This window comes from Ostrinia nubilalis, chromosome 20 (genome assembly GCF_963855985.1).
Source record: "Ostrinia nubilalis chromosome 20, ilOstNubi1.1, whole genome shotgun sequence".
Classification (NCBI taxonomy): Eukaryota; Metazoa; Arthropoda; class Insecta; order Lepidoptera; family Crambidae; genus Ostrinia; species Ostrinia nubilalis.
Genome location: NC_087107.1, coordinates 7157430 through 7172069, shown reverse-complemented (window position 1 = coordinate 7172069; position 14640 = coordinate 7157430). Strand labels below are relative to the sequence as shown.

Sequence of the window (14640 nt, the reverse complement as noted above, 5' to 3'; positions counted from 1 at the left end):
TCTAATGTATTGTGTGAATGTATGAACACCGATTCGCGAAAAATGTTTTGTATTGTCGTCACGCCGAGTCGCAGCCAAATAGTATAAAATAATAGAACAAGTTTTAGAAATACAACTCGGCATTCCACTTTTACAATATGCCCACATATTGCACGTAAATAAACAACATGAATCGTAGGTTGTTTCCACCCTTGTCATCTGACACATGAAATAAACTCCTATTGTATTATAGATATCGAAGCCGAATCGTATATAATAATAGAATGGGTTTTGGAGATCACTCGGGGTTCCACTTTTATAAAATACCTACATATTACATAAAAATACCACGAATCATGAGTTTTCTTTTCACCATTTACATCTGACACGAGATAACAAACTCCTATCTCCATGACTACCATCGTAGTCTATGCCAAAGACTACAATATTTTAAGCAAGAAGTTTCAAACCTTAGTGGCTACGGTAACCCCTGGGCCACATACATCATGATAACATTCGGTCGACACCGGAACGAAGTCTTGCGATTATGCAAAAAAGCATCGTATTCTAGTGCGGCTATATCACGTTCAACCGGGGTTTTAATTCGACTAAAGTCCTGACTAAAGACTGGAAGAAAATACGCCGCATTGTATGAGCACTTCGTGTTCGTTAAAGCGGCTTCAGATCTAGAGCCCACATAGTTTTCTTTCCAATAATATCCGCAAGTAGCGCTGCATGATCTTTACAACAAAAACGGCAATAGTTATTAAGGTGCCAAAATTATATGATTACTTTGGCACGGTATTATACACGTGCGAAGATTTGTCATTTTCATTCATTTCTTCATCATCATCATCATTTCAGCCACAGGACGTCCACTACTGAACATAGGCCTCCCCCAATGACTTCCACATCGCACGGTTGGTAGCGGCCTGCATCCAGCGCCTTCCCGCTACCTTTATCAGGTCGTCGGTCCACCTTGTGGTGGGTTGACATTGCAGAATATGACTTTTGATAGGTTCATCATAGAATTCGGCGGGGATATCCTCACGGAGGAAGTTCGTAAAAGGGCGGAACAAGATCTTATAATAATGCAAGGCCGAAGCTGTTACGCGCGTGCTCCTACGTGTAATCCGGCGAGTATGCAATAAATAGTAATGTCTGGTAAATAGTGGTAATACGTATCGTTCGTTCGTTCGTTTCAGCCGAAAAGACGTCCACTGCTGGACAAAGGCCTCCCCCAAGGATTTCCACGAAGACCGATCCTGCACCGCTCGCATACAGGCACCTCCCGCGACCTTCACCAGATCGTCGGTCCACCTAGTGGGAGGCCTGCCCACGCTACGTCTTTCGGCTCGTGGTCGCCACTCAAGAACTTTCCTGCCCCAGCGGCCATCAGCTCTACGAGCTATGTGCCCCGCCCAGTCTATGTCTGTATGCGCTACGATTACAGGGTATCATTTTGCATAGTCGCAAGACTTCACTCCGCTGCTGTCAAATCAATGTCGCATAATGTTATCGCAATGTGTGTGGCCCTTGGCCAAATCACAGAAGCCTATGCGAAGAAAGAGCACTTGAATGACAATAAAAATCAGGGTTACCATTTTATAAGATTTCCTCACTATTGAGGGTAACAAAGTAACATTAATAATCTAGCCATTAATTACATTTATTACCTATACGAGAAAGTAAAGCAACATGCGGTTTTATTTTAATTTGTAAAATATTAAACCCCTCATATTTGTAACAGTTTGTTCCAAGTTTAGTTTTACTGTTTTGTTAACAGTATTGCTGTTTCAGCTGTCACTGTGAAGCTTTGGGAAAATAAATAAATAGAAAAAATATTAACATAAATATTTATTTAAGTTTTTATGTTCATTATCATAATATGCCAATTTAAGTTACACTGTGTGACAGTCTTTGACACTAAACAAACTCTTCAGCTTAATAATACCTACCTACAGGGCGTTTTTATAGTTACTCTTGCTGATGAAACAAGAAGGGTTGATTCTACTACTGAAATACAACTACTTTTCTTACAGGACCAATATCAAATTCTCAAAAAAATTCACATCCTCGTGATGGTGATAATTTCTATGGAGAGGTTTTTTTTATATTCGGTCTCTTGGGATAAGTTATTCCATTTGAGCAGTAGAATTAATCCTTTTTATTCGATCACATATAAAAACAACACAAGTGTTTAGGAAAACTTCTTCTTTGGTATGGTATCACTACGGAGTTATAATGTCGGCAACTCTGTATCACTGACTTGTAACTTTCAAACAGCATGAATAATAAGGGCACCACATTGGTTTTCTTTCTGAAAAAAGGCTTTCAGTTTTAGTACTAACCCTTTAGCACTATTTCATTGAAATAAAAATACAATAAACGCACAGAAGACTGAAATTGAGTCAACTGACGTGACATTTATAATTTGTTGACATTATGACAGTTTGACAAGACTAGGGATTGAAAAAGTTTTAATTGAAAAAGTAAAATGACAATTTATTAAAACGATTCACATGGATATAATCGATTAAAAATATTTATAAAATGTTCTGATACTTGCCTGTAGCGATTATCCAATCCTGGTTTCTACTGAAAAACTACCTCGTGGCAAGATTTTAATAAAATAATAAAATCTTTATCTTCTCTTTCACAATCTATAAAAGTTCATTTGGTCTATTATTATACATGTGCTATGAATGAGGGTTTTCGCGATTGAAAAATCCGCGAGATGGCAATACGTAGACGCGAGGTCCAAATGCTGCATGATTGGTGGATATCTGTCAATGTCATGTCAAAAATAACCAATCATGCAGCATTTGGACCTCACGTCTACGTATTGCCATCTGGCGGATTTTTCAATCGCGAAAACCCTCATTGGCATAGATTATGAGAGACTGGCAACTATACTAGGTTGATATCAGGTGATCCGTCTGCTCATTTGCCTCCTGTCACATAAAAAAAAAATATATATGTTTCTCACACTTCAACTGGCATTGGATTCAACATCGGATTCTGACACTTTTACAGTTATGATACCATGAATATCAGTTTATGGTCCTAATTATTTTTATTTTATTTACGACCTTCGACCAGTTGGACACTTTAGATATCTTCTTGTAATAGTGTCAAACTGTCAATATCTTTTTAGCTTTTAACGCAAATCTAGTCTTCAAAGCAGTTTAATCGATTTATTTTATTTTCAAAATCGATATTTTATTGTCTATGATGGCCGCAGGAACATCACTATACATGGACTCCCAGCAATAAAGTACGGTAATGCCTCGTACAGATTTTATCGGCAAAAATAATGGAACTTGATAGGTTTTAGACCATGCCACGCACCAAAACGTCCGGAAGTTGTAATAGTATTATAGAATAAACGTTAAAAGACTTATTTATTTAATTTTTCAATGCTTAAGTGTCCATTAGAATGAAAGGGTGCTTAATGTATTAAAAAAAAAAGAAAATAATTATGATGGGTTAATGTTTTTGGGCGGTTTTTTAGGCGGTTTCTGACAATGTCCTTTGAAATTAAATCCTAACAAGTGTGATTTTCTAAGAAAAGAGATGCAATTTTTAGGTCACGTTATTTCAACTGAAGGCATAAAACCAGATCCGGAAAAAATTAAAGTAGTACAAAACTATCCGGTACCAAAAAACGCTGACGAAGTCAAAAGGTTCGTGGCGTTTACAAACTTTTATCGAAAATTTATACCGAATTTTGCTGATAAATCATTACCACTAAACAAACTTTGTCGTAAAAATGTAGAATTTGCATGGACAACAGATTGTCAGGAATCATTTTCTTCACTAAAACAATCATTAATATCTCCACCAATACTACAGTATCCAAATTTTGATAGCAAAAATACCTTTATTTTACAAACGGATGCCTCAGGCTACGCGATAGGTTCCGTATTAAGTAATAGCGACAATAAACCAATAGCTTTCGCAAGTCGGAACTTAAATAAAGCTGAAATTAGATACCCAACAATAGAAAAAGAACTACTAGCCATTGTTTGGTCTGTAAAATATTTTAGACCATACTTATATGGGCGTAAATTTATTATTAAAACTGACCACAAACCATTAATCTACTTATTTAACATGGCAAATCCTTCTAGTCGTTTGACAAAATTTAGACTTTTACTTGAGGAATATGACTACGTCATCGAATATGTCAGGGGAGCGGACAATGCAGCTGCAGATGCGTTGTCTCGTATCCGAATATCAAGCGACGAATTGAGAGAAATGAATGAACATGTAATGTGTGTTTTAACTAGAGCTCAAAGAAAAAGAATAAATGACGATGATACGCATGGCGCGTGCGACAACCCTATGGTGGATTTGAGTACTACAAACATTCGGTCTGATCAGCCAAATGTTGTGGGAATACTTAAAAAACCAAAGGATTGTGTCGAATTGAGGTATGCAAATGGACGTGAATGGAAACTGATAGAGAGAAACGCACCAGAAAAAGGTAACTTATTTGCTTATGACCCCAAGAAACAAATTATAAATATAAACCCTTCTTTCCGATCATATTGCGCACGAGATGCCTTTGTGAGGAAGTTGGAAAATACATGTAATGAATTAAAAATAAATAATGTTTATATTATAAAAAATGAAAATAATGATTATGAAGTAAAAGAGTTAACTCGTATTGTAAATGACACAAAAAATTGGTCCGGACCACGTTTCTATATTTTAAATAGTGTCATGAGAATAGATGATCGCGATACTCAACGCGTAATATTAAACGACTATCATATTTTGCCGACGAGTGGCCACGCTGGCATACGGCGCATGATAAACAATATAAAAAGACGATTTTTTTGGCCAGGTCTAGAAAAAGATGTAGCCGAATTTGTGAATCATTGTGACAAATGTCTAAGACATAAACATTTTAAATATATAAAAGAGCCTATGGTTCTTACTGATACAGGCCATTTTTCTTTTGATAGGATATATTTAGATTTAGTTGGGCCCTTAGTTAAGGATAGTGATAATAATGCATATATTCTTACACTTCAATGTGATTTAAGTAAATACGTTGAAGCGTACCCCTTAAAAAATAAAGATACTGTCTCAGTAGCGACAGCATTTGTAAATAATTTTATATTACGGTATGGTATTCCCCGACAAATTGTTTCTGATCGAGGCACTGAGTTTGTCTCGACAGTTATGAAAGCCGTGTGTGAAATCCTCAAAATTAAACAAACCACATCAACAGCATATCATCATCAATCGATTGGCAGTTTAGAAAATAGTCACAAAAACTTAATGTCATACTTACGAATACAAACGGAAAATGAACCACATAATTGGAGTGTGTGGTTACCCTATTGGTGCTTCGCTTATAAAGGTAACGACCGTGCACACAGAGTCTAAGTATACACCTTACGAATTAGTATTCGGAAAACCTTGTAATTTACCAAGTAATTTAACTTCTGACATTGAACCATTATACAACCATTACGATTACCCTAAACAACTTAAATTCAGACTACAAAAATCGCAATATGATGCACGTCAAAATTTAATTAAAAGTAAAGAAATAAGGAAAATTAGATATGATCTTTATACTAACCCTATTTCATACAAAGTTGGTGATATGATACTACTAAAGAATGAACAAAGTGTAAACAAACTTGATCCATTGTACTTAGGACCATTTAGAGTTATCGAAGATTGTGAACCAAATCTAACAATAGATTATAAGGGGAAACCAATGTTAGTACATAAGAATAGGACTAGACCATATAGACAATAGTTTTAAGAAAATGTTTATCTTTCTTAACTTATATCAAAAAATATTAAGATATGTAATAATATTTCTAATAAACCTTTATCAATTGTTATGAAAAATAATACTTAATGCATTATTTTTATTTTTTTTGCCGGTGGGCATGTAGTGTGTGTGTAGCATGTAACAGTATTAGTATGTATAAATATCGATTATCCCTATTTAATCATTCATTAATAAACTGAGATAGCTAAGAAGAAGTTGTTTACTTTATGCTCCCGAGCTCCCATCCGTACACTACAACGCACGCCAGCGTCCTGACGGGCGCGCGCGTGACACTCGACTGATATAATACCCGCCGGCGGGGCGCTTCGCTGTAGGTAATTATCGGATGTACCGCGCGCAGTGAGCCAGGCCTGCCGTTAGTGTTCAACATACACGGACCACTCTTGTAGTGAAGAGTCAACAGCTTGAAGCTGCCAGTGATAACTGCTCGAGCAGTTGGTATTAACTGCTCAACAAATCACAAGCACGCGCGCCGTGGAATGAAGAAAGTGGGCGGAGGTAACTGCGTGAGAGCTGTCGACAGCTCGAGCAGTCAGTGTATAGCTGGCGACTGCTTGACCGCACGATGAAAATTCACCGTGCTGTCGACCGCCCGAATCAGTTGCAACTGTTCGAGCGGTTCGTGTATGTGCGTCCATAGAACTGCAGTTCACTGTGCAGTCGCAGCTTGAAGCTGTCGACCCTGACTGCTTCAAGCGGTCCGTGTATTGCCGGCCTAAAGATATTCTGTCACGATGACAAAATAACCCGTGCGAGCCACAAGGGACAAAAAAGTGCTAGGTCTAAAATAATTTTAATTTCACTGATAACAACCGTTTGTCCTATCTCAGATAGCATTTGGATTTGCAGAGGCTGTATGCAGCCGGCCGCGCGACAGGATAAGTAGCGGGTGCCCGTGACGTGGTTACTTTAAAATGAAACTCTTCGATTAGGCGATAAAATTTAATTTCACATGACAAGAGATGTTTCGCTTACTTATAATTTTATTTTGTATTTATTGTATTCGGTTGTATAAAATTAAAAAGCTCTGTGTATAAGTATACAATAAAAAGCTTTGTATATCCAGTACTCTATGTAAGTAACCTAAACTTTTTTTTTAATTATCGCTAACATCATTCGACTAACAACACAAATTAATACTTCACTAATCTTTGCTCAACCAGTATTCTACATCTATTTATTGCTATCCAATAGAATTTGATAGAATCAGGTTTGTTACAAAGGAATACACAAAATATAAAAATAAACTTAATTCTCAAATCCTTATTCTATGTGAACATTATGAACATATCTCTGCATCTGGGTATTTCATGAGTGCCTATTGATGTTTGATAACTAAACGGTGTAATCTCGTTGTCCCCCTAAAATGTAGTGGACATCAGGAAAAAAAACTGTCCAACAATATAATTTTTCCCGATGTCCACCAGTGAGAACGAAATGGTGGGGGACAATGGGAATACAAGAACTAAACTATTAAATGCAGTAAATCAATCAGTCAACATCATCGACACTGGATTTGGAAGTTGCAGGAGTGTCTCCGGACGCTTCTGCATTCTCTCTCATGGTGGGTTCGTCGTCATCAGTTTTGCCAGGCACCCACAGGCCTGAGTCCACGCATCTCTTCATGTAGTAAATAGCTTCTTGTTCAGGCATTTTTGCAATGGTTGCTTGCAACATCGGCACATCTTGGGAATCAAAGCATTTCTTCAGTTCCTGTAATGATGAAGTGACAGTTTGTATTATTTGGTTTTTTGACAGTTTAGTTATGAGAATATAACTTGATCCACATTAAGCAAACCATATCTCATGGTGAAAAAATCAATTGTTATTGTTATCCAGAGAAGATCAGTGGTAGCAATATTTAGAAATAATAACTACAGAAATGGCTGTAAGTTATATAACAAAATTCCACTTACGTCAGGCAGCTCCTCATACACCTCGACTGGGTCCAAGCCTCCAGGGCCGAGCCTAGCCTTCCGTTCCTCCTCTTCCTGCTCCCTAAGAGCCTCCTGGATCTTCTCGGCTGCTCTCTTCTTGATTCTCGCCTTGAACTGTTCCAACTCATCATCGAAGGAGTCTTTGTATGTTTTCTCTGCAACTTGGATTCTGAAAAACATTACTATGTTTACTATTTGTTATTTTAGGACTAAAATTTTTAATTTCTTAGGTTGCACCATCTTCGTTAATTTTAACAAATGTAAAAAATCTGTCAAACTACATAGAAAAAGCACCGGTTATTGTTACAGTTAAAATAAGGTGGTGCAACTCAGCTTTAGATTACCCTACATGGCTTTAATATTCCTTTTAATTAAGCAAAGAAAACAACATTGTATTTCATTACAACTGCAAAATGTTACCTAGTGAAGAATGAACCAATGCAGGCCCGAGGATCTACATCCAGCTGCTTAGAGAGCTCCAGGATGTACTGCATGCAGATAGTCTGGTGAGCCACATGAGCCATCAATTCATGTTTCTGAAAATACAAATAACTTTAAAAATACAGATCAATAATTAAAAATAATTAAGTATGCACTGTCTTGACAAATAAAGAAAATTACTACATTTCTTATATTTGAATGAGGGCTACCGTTTTTATACTTAACAGTTGGCACCCCTGACAGGACCTTACTCTACAGTGGCGCCATCTTGATGAGTGAAAATGCGATCGTCCTCCTACCACTTTTGCGTTCACCACTTGGTGCCACTGTCTTCGCTACTAGCAAGTGACAGGACCTTACTCTACAGTGGCGCTAACTGGTGAGCGCTAAAACGATAGCCCTCATTTAACTATCTTTCATGCAAAATGCATACAAAAGTATGGTATTTCATGTTGCATTGTGTTTGGTTATAAGATAGGATGAAAATATCTGGGGGCACGGCAGTGCCCCCACCAAGTCGAGCAAAAAAGCGGCACGGCCGTACCATCCTTTTCTCGAAGCAATTCAGGCCATTTTCGACCGCCTGTAACTTCGTTGTGGATAAAACTAGAAGGCTGAATTTTCATTAGCTATGCAGGCATTGTAAAGACACGGTATATTTAAAATTTCATTCAATTTGAACCAGTAGTTTAAGAATTATAACGGGTCAAAGTTACTTAATTTTGTCACTCACTGACTGACTCACTGACTCACCGATCATCAAAATTCTAAGGCACTTCTAGCAGACCTAGAAGCTTCAAATTTGGAATATAAGTAGTGTTTGGTGTATGAATCAAGGAAAAACTAAAACATTTGGGGGCACGGTAGTGCAACCGCCAAGTCGAGTAAAATTTTTCAATTTCGGTCCAGTTTTCTAGATACATAACTGCTGTCTACAAAATACAAAAAATTATAATAAAAATAAACTTTTTTAAAAACAAGCTTTTATTCTGAATTTCGAAAGCTTGTATTGCGCATGGAATTTATTTCTCTTTTTCTCTGTTTGCGCTACAAGCTTTCGAAATTCAGAATAAAAGCTTGTTTTTAAAAAAGTTTATTTTTATTATAATTTTATTTTACACTTTTTAGTTATATCTTAATCTCAGGACCCTGGACATTATCTAACAGTAAACTGCTCGAAAAGTCAAATCCAACGAACCCAAACTCGACGAGTTTCCGCCGTTTTGTTTAGGAGTTCCTATGGCCACCTCCCGACTCCATCATCAGACCAGCTCAATGGTACCATAATATTGCATTGTCATCGTACTTACATAAGTATACCAAATTTCAGCTCAATCGGTTGAGGAGAAGTGGTCTTAAATTCAGTTGCAAGATTTGTCCCACACATACTAACAAGTGAAGTCAATATAAAGCTTGTAAAAAGAAATGAGATTTGGGGGCACGGTAGTGCAACCGCCAAGTCGAGTAAAATTTTTCAATTTCGGTCCAGTTTTCTAGATACATAACTGCTGTCTACAAAATACAAAAAGAAATGAGATCCCATCAAAAACAATACTTGTCAAAAAAACCAAGTCTCGCAACTCAGTTGTTCTACGGTAAAAAGTTGTGAGATCCATGTAATACCAAGTCCAGACCAGGAAATCTTTAACGTTTTACATAAATATATTGACTTGGCCATCGCATGAAAACACGTGTAAATTAAATTATTTAGTGCGATGGCCAAGTCAATAATTTATGTAAAACGTTAAAGATTTCCTGGTCTGGACTTGGTATTACATGGATCTCACAACTTTTTACCGTAGAACAACTGAGTTGCGAGACTTGGTTTTTTTGACAAGTATTGTTTTTGATGGGATTACAACTTACTCCTTCCATTTCCAGATTTATGCACCAAATAACCAAGTAGTTAGCTGTCTCCTCGCAGACCAGTTGATTGTGATCCTGTAGAAACTTTTTTGAGTCATCATACTTCCTTAGCATACCAAACTGTTTTAACAACTTCTCATTGTCATGGATAAACTTCTTCATCTTTTCCTCTTTCTCCTCCTCTGTCAAATTCTCATCCTTTTGACGTGGATTCTTGGTGTTTATAATAGTTTTGGTAAAACCAGGTTCACTAATAGTGTCGACATTCCATGGTGTGAGCTTTTCTTTTTTCTTCAATTCCTCATCTTTCTTCTGAATTTGCTTCTCTTGTTTCTCTAACTCTTCAAGCTCCTTTTTCAAAGAATCCAGGTTAGGGCTGCTGGGCTCAGCCTCTGAGATCTTTCTCTTGGTTTCAGCTAACCGCCTAAGGTTTTCAATCTTTCTTTGTTCATGTTCCTCCCTTTCTCGCTTCCTCTCCTCCATTCGGTCGACACGGGCTTGGTGCCTCCATCGAAATAGCGACGGAGTATCAATGTTAGGGTGCGTCTCGTCCTCATCATCAGAAATCTGCAAATCATGACAATATCCATGTAGTTAGTTAACATAACCAAAGCAATAAGGGATAGTTCACTTTCTTTGTACCACGTTTACTGTAGATGGAATACTGAATTGAATGCTAATAGAAGTGGTATTTATTTGCATCATCGTATCCGATTAGTACGCTTTACAAATAAAATAGCTTTTGAGACAAACCTCAATATCTTTCCATTTGCTGTAGTCCACCATGATGAAAATAATAACAAGCCGTAAATATCACAAGGAAGGAAACTAAACACTTTACGTAAATAACGGGTAAAACAACTGTACGTATTTGGTTGTAATCTCCCAGATAAATCCGGAATATTCTCTTTTTTCTGCAGACCAAAACTGTCAGATACGAATTAAATGTCAAATATGTCAAACAAACTTGTGATCGGTCCGAAGCACAGATGAGATGGTCCGAACTCGATTATCGACGTATTGATCGAAGGTAAAAAATATTTTTGAATGTCTTGTTTGAAACTTGGAAACATTTTAAATAAAACAAGGACTTGGGTGTTTATCCTTTTATTCACGATCCAATTCCAAACTATCGCGAAATAATTAAATTATAGTACTACGGCAAAGTTGTAATAAAAACTAGACATTTGTGTTTGTTCTGTTTGCGACTATAAATTAAAATATTATGTAGGTACTACCACAGAATAATAATAAGTACTTGGTACTACTTAGGTATATGAAGTATTTAATAAAATAAACTGTAAATTAACGAATTCTAATGTTTCTTTTTCTTTTTAGCAATGGTAGTAAGTATGGTCGTCATTGCAGTAGTGGTGGTAGTCAGGGCTTCCGTGACGCTATCTGTGTAGTTCATTGCTTGCTCCTCTTCTTCTTCTTGGTACTGGGAATCATCAGGAATACTGATTTGGAACTGTAGAAGCACCACTAAATATGTTACCATTGTTGCCATAAGCTGAAAATATAAACAGAAATTAAAGCGATTCCACTAACTTTGGTCGCCTGGTCAGCACACCCGATATTCTCAAAACTTACAGACTTGAATAGAGTCCTATTGACGTCAAAGAAACCCCCAAGGCTGATCTGTGCAGGATTCATTTCAGTGGCTCGCAGGAACATGTTAACTTCCGTTTGAGCGTCGGTATTCATCCAAGATAGCTCCACCATCAGTAGCTTTTTTTGGAAGTTTGTGCGCACCTGTTTGGAAAAATTAATGGATTATACATAGTTTGAGATTCACCAGCTACTAAGGTGGTTCCAGATGGAATTTTGACTCACGTTATGTGACGCATAGTGAGCTTCATCGCAAATGAAAAACAGCAGCAAAATGCTGCAGCAAGCAGTCAGAGCCAGGCCTATGTCCTTGATCCCGAAGCCTTCGGAGATCTGGCTGAGAAGTCCATAGATCGACAGCGTGATTATTAAGAAGAGGTAAATGCTGACAAATGTAAAAGTGTAGCAGTTGGCAATGCCAATGCTGCGAGCGATTTTGCTCATGCGAAGCCACAGGGCGCGGTAGTCCGAAACTTTCTTAGCTGGTCCAATATTACGCAGTGCCTAAAACATAATGATGTATGAATTAAATTACCTATTATATGTACTTTACTGCCTGAGAAGAGACAGTAGACTTAAAATTGGTTTTGGGATCATGATGAAAAGTAGGTGTACCTACTGTTTTATGCCAACTTGAGCTGATCTTACCTGGTGAAAGTCTTCAGCTACTATATTGGCACAAACGCTGAGAGTCTCGCATAATAAGTACCAATACCCTCCAAGGATGTACGTTAAGATCTCCAGGAACACATAGGGGATGAGCTGCATCGGTTTGAAGTGGACCATGGTAATGTGAGTGATTATCACTGACGTCACCGACAGCACAGGGATGACTATCGCTATGGCCAAGGATTTCTTGTACAGGTTGATTGGAAGTGCCCGACCTGATAGTTGCTTGTATGCAGTCTGCAAAGAAAGATAACTTTTAGTTTTAAGTTTAATGTTAGTTGGGGTGGTGAGTTTAAAATGTGCTCTAAACGATATTTTTAGTTAGAGTGCTCCAGGAAGTACTCAGTTAATCTGCGCCAGGAATAATTTAGGTAAAGGGTTTATGAAGGGTTTTACAAAAAAGTAGGCATTAACCACTTACCTCAAACTTTGCCCATTCGTTGAGAACTTCTGCTATTTTTCGGGTCTCATACCACAATATCGGCACCACAATCATCGGGAACAGATAAACCGTGAAGAGGTACTCAATTACAGCTTCTTCGAATTTGCCTTCAGCTGTACGCAGGATCTGTACTTTATGCAAGGAGAGGTAGAGAACATAAGCTACCATAGAGAAGTAGACAACCGCTGAATAGATCATAGAAGGAGATGCAATTTGGAACTCGCTGATTCCAGGAGAGGGCCGCGTGATGGGAAGTACTCCCATTAATCTCAGTAGGGTGAAAACAGGCTTGATGTTTTCATACACGATGTCTTTAGTAAGTTTAGGATTGATAAGGTTGTTCCTCATTGGTGCCACGGCATTTGGAGAAGGTGGCTTGATGTAAGGTGTACGAGCTGGAGTGACATCGAGGAAAACGGGATTCGTTTTCGATTTATCTTGCATTTGCGCGGCAAACCCATTTGGGATCGGAATTGTTGTGGTCGGGAACAAACTGTTATTCGTGTGGTAGTAACTCATTTTCACGTCTTATTATTTCCAGTGAGTGGCTTCTACTGACTCGTGTTTTTGGAGGCTTAATGACGATGACTGTGTCAGGACGTCATATTTCAAAGGCTGACAAGTTGATTGCCGACACGTAAGCGTTTCGTCGCCCTTCGTTAATCTTTCAGGGCGCACTTCACCTTGAGCAAGACCTTCATTATACCATCTGCATCTCATGGTTTTTTTAATCACGAGCTCAATCGGTGATAAATTGATATTCACGGGAAGTTATGGTTACGTTGTGCTCAAGGTTGGTTCGCGCTATACTTATGTAAACTTTTATTAACTTAATAGGTAAAAATAGATTCTTAGACGCACTAGTAGGAAGCAACATTTCTGCTTTCAGCTGAATACAAATTAACTTCAAAATATAAATATAATACAAAATGTTCGCAAAAATACCTAAAATGAAGATCATAAGTACAGATCTCTAATTGCTATAGTAGCGTACGTAGGCTGTAGCTGAATTAACGTCTGTTTGAGAGTTTACCAATAATATTGAAACTTATAGGTAGGTATAGGTACCTACTTACTTTTGTTTTTATTCCCATAAAAGTGAGTCTGAATATGAGACGATGAAAAATGTTCACTGTAAAAACTTTAACTAATCATTATCAAAAATCGAATGAAAATATTTCTACGCTCTCCTTAAACCCCGATAGCTAAATGCAAAACAGCCAATCTACTTAATAACCTAACTAAAACATCGAGGCGCCGTTAATAAGCCATCGCGGTACCCCGTTGATAGTCTATTTAGGGGGCAATCAAGAAGAAAGCTTAGCCTGGGGGTTTCTTAAGCCGTACCACAATTAAATTTAGCTGCACCGAGTAATAGGGGTTGGGTAATTGTGCCGCAGAGGTGGTGAGACTCGGGTGACAGTCGCCCACTTTCTAACTTGATAATGAGGTTAGTGGGAAGTGGGAAAAAATCTTCAAATAGAGATTTTGGTTTCTTTTTCTGAAACATACCAGCAGGTTTATAAAAAAATTAGTTGTGCTAAACTTGAGCTTTACGGAAAGTAAAAAGGCTAACCGGCGTATTCACAAACATTAGGTACTAGGAGGTCCCACAGTGCGCGTGGACGCACAGGATGACTCATTAACCAATCACAGAGCTCTATTCAACGCTGTGCGTTCGATTTGCTGCTTCACTTAAGTAAGCATCATTTGTGAATACGGGCGTAAGTCTTTGAAACTTTACATGGTAGTACTTATTACTGAAAATGTATGTAGAGACGGGCCACCAAAAATGCCACGGAAGCGAAGCTGCAGGCAAACACTATACTAACAGTTAAAAAAGTTATTTCGTTTAAAAACTTTCTAACAACGAT

General features: G+C 37.8%; 2 protein-coding genes across 2 annotated transcripts; both read right to left on the bottom strand.

Moving 5' to 3' along the window:
* Window positions 1-6728: 6728 nt before the first annotated feature.
* Window positions 6729-10979, bottom strand: LOC135081562 (hsp90 co-chaperone Cdc37). Its single transcript, XM_063976305.1, has 5 exons — window positions 10798-10979; window positions 10045-10611; window positions 8158-8273; window positions 7717-7906; window positions 6729-7513 (listed from the first exon to the last, which is right to left on the bottom strand). Exons 1-5 carry the CDS (start codon window positions 10828-10830, stop codon window positions 7292-7294), a joined length of 1128 nt encoding a protein of 375 aa, XP_063832375.1. The 5' UTR covers window positions 10831-10979; the 3' UTR covers window positions 6729-7291.
* A 345-nt stretch (window positions 10980-11324) lies between these two features.
* LOC135081748 (gustatory and odorant receptor 24-like) lies at window positions 11325-13285 on the bottom strand. Its single transcript, XM_063976533.1, has 5 exons — window positions 12746-13285; window positions 12304-12561; window positions 11881-12159; window positions 11638-11799; window positions 11325-11557 (listed from the first exon to the last, which is right to left on the bottom strand). The coding sequence occupies exons 1-5, from the start codon at window positions 13283-13285 to the stop codon at window positions 11360-11362; spliced, it is 1437 nt and encodes a 478-aa protein (XP_063832603.1). The 3' UTR covers window positions 11325-11359.
* Window positions 13286-14640: the final 1355 nt, after the last annotated feature.

Excerpts from the sequence above, each read along its gene's own strand:
- LOC135081748 (XM_063976533.1), bottom strand. The coding sequence starts at position 13,285 with ATGAGTTACTACCACACGAATAACAGTTTGTTCCCGACCACAACAATT. Across the intron at positions 11,800-11,880 it reads CTCACTATGCGTCACATAAC|GTGCGCACAAACTTCCAAAA; the intron begins GTGAGTCAAAAT and ends TTTTCCAAACAG. Across the intron at positions 11,558-11,637 it reads ATAGGACTCTATTCAAGTCT|CTTATGGCAACAATGGTAAC; the intron begins GTAAGTTTTGAG and ends TTATATTTTCAG.
- LOC135081562 (XM_063976305.1), bottom strand. The coding sequence starts at position 10,830 with ATGGTGGACTACAGCAAATGGAAAGATATTGAG. Across the intron at positions 8,274-10,044 it reads TAAATCTGGAAATGGAAGGA|AAACATGAATTGATGGCTCA; the intron begins GTAAGTTGTAAT and ends TTGTATTTTCAG. Across the intron at positions 7,907-8,157 it reads ATTGGTTCATTCTTCACTAG|AATCCAAGTTGCAGAGAAAA; the intron begins GTAACATTTTGC and ends AATGTTTTTCAG.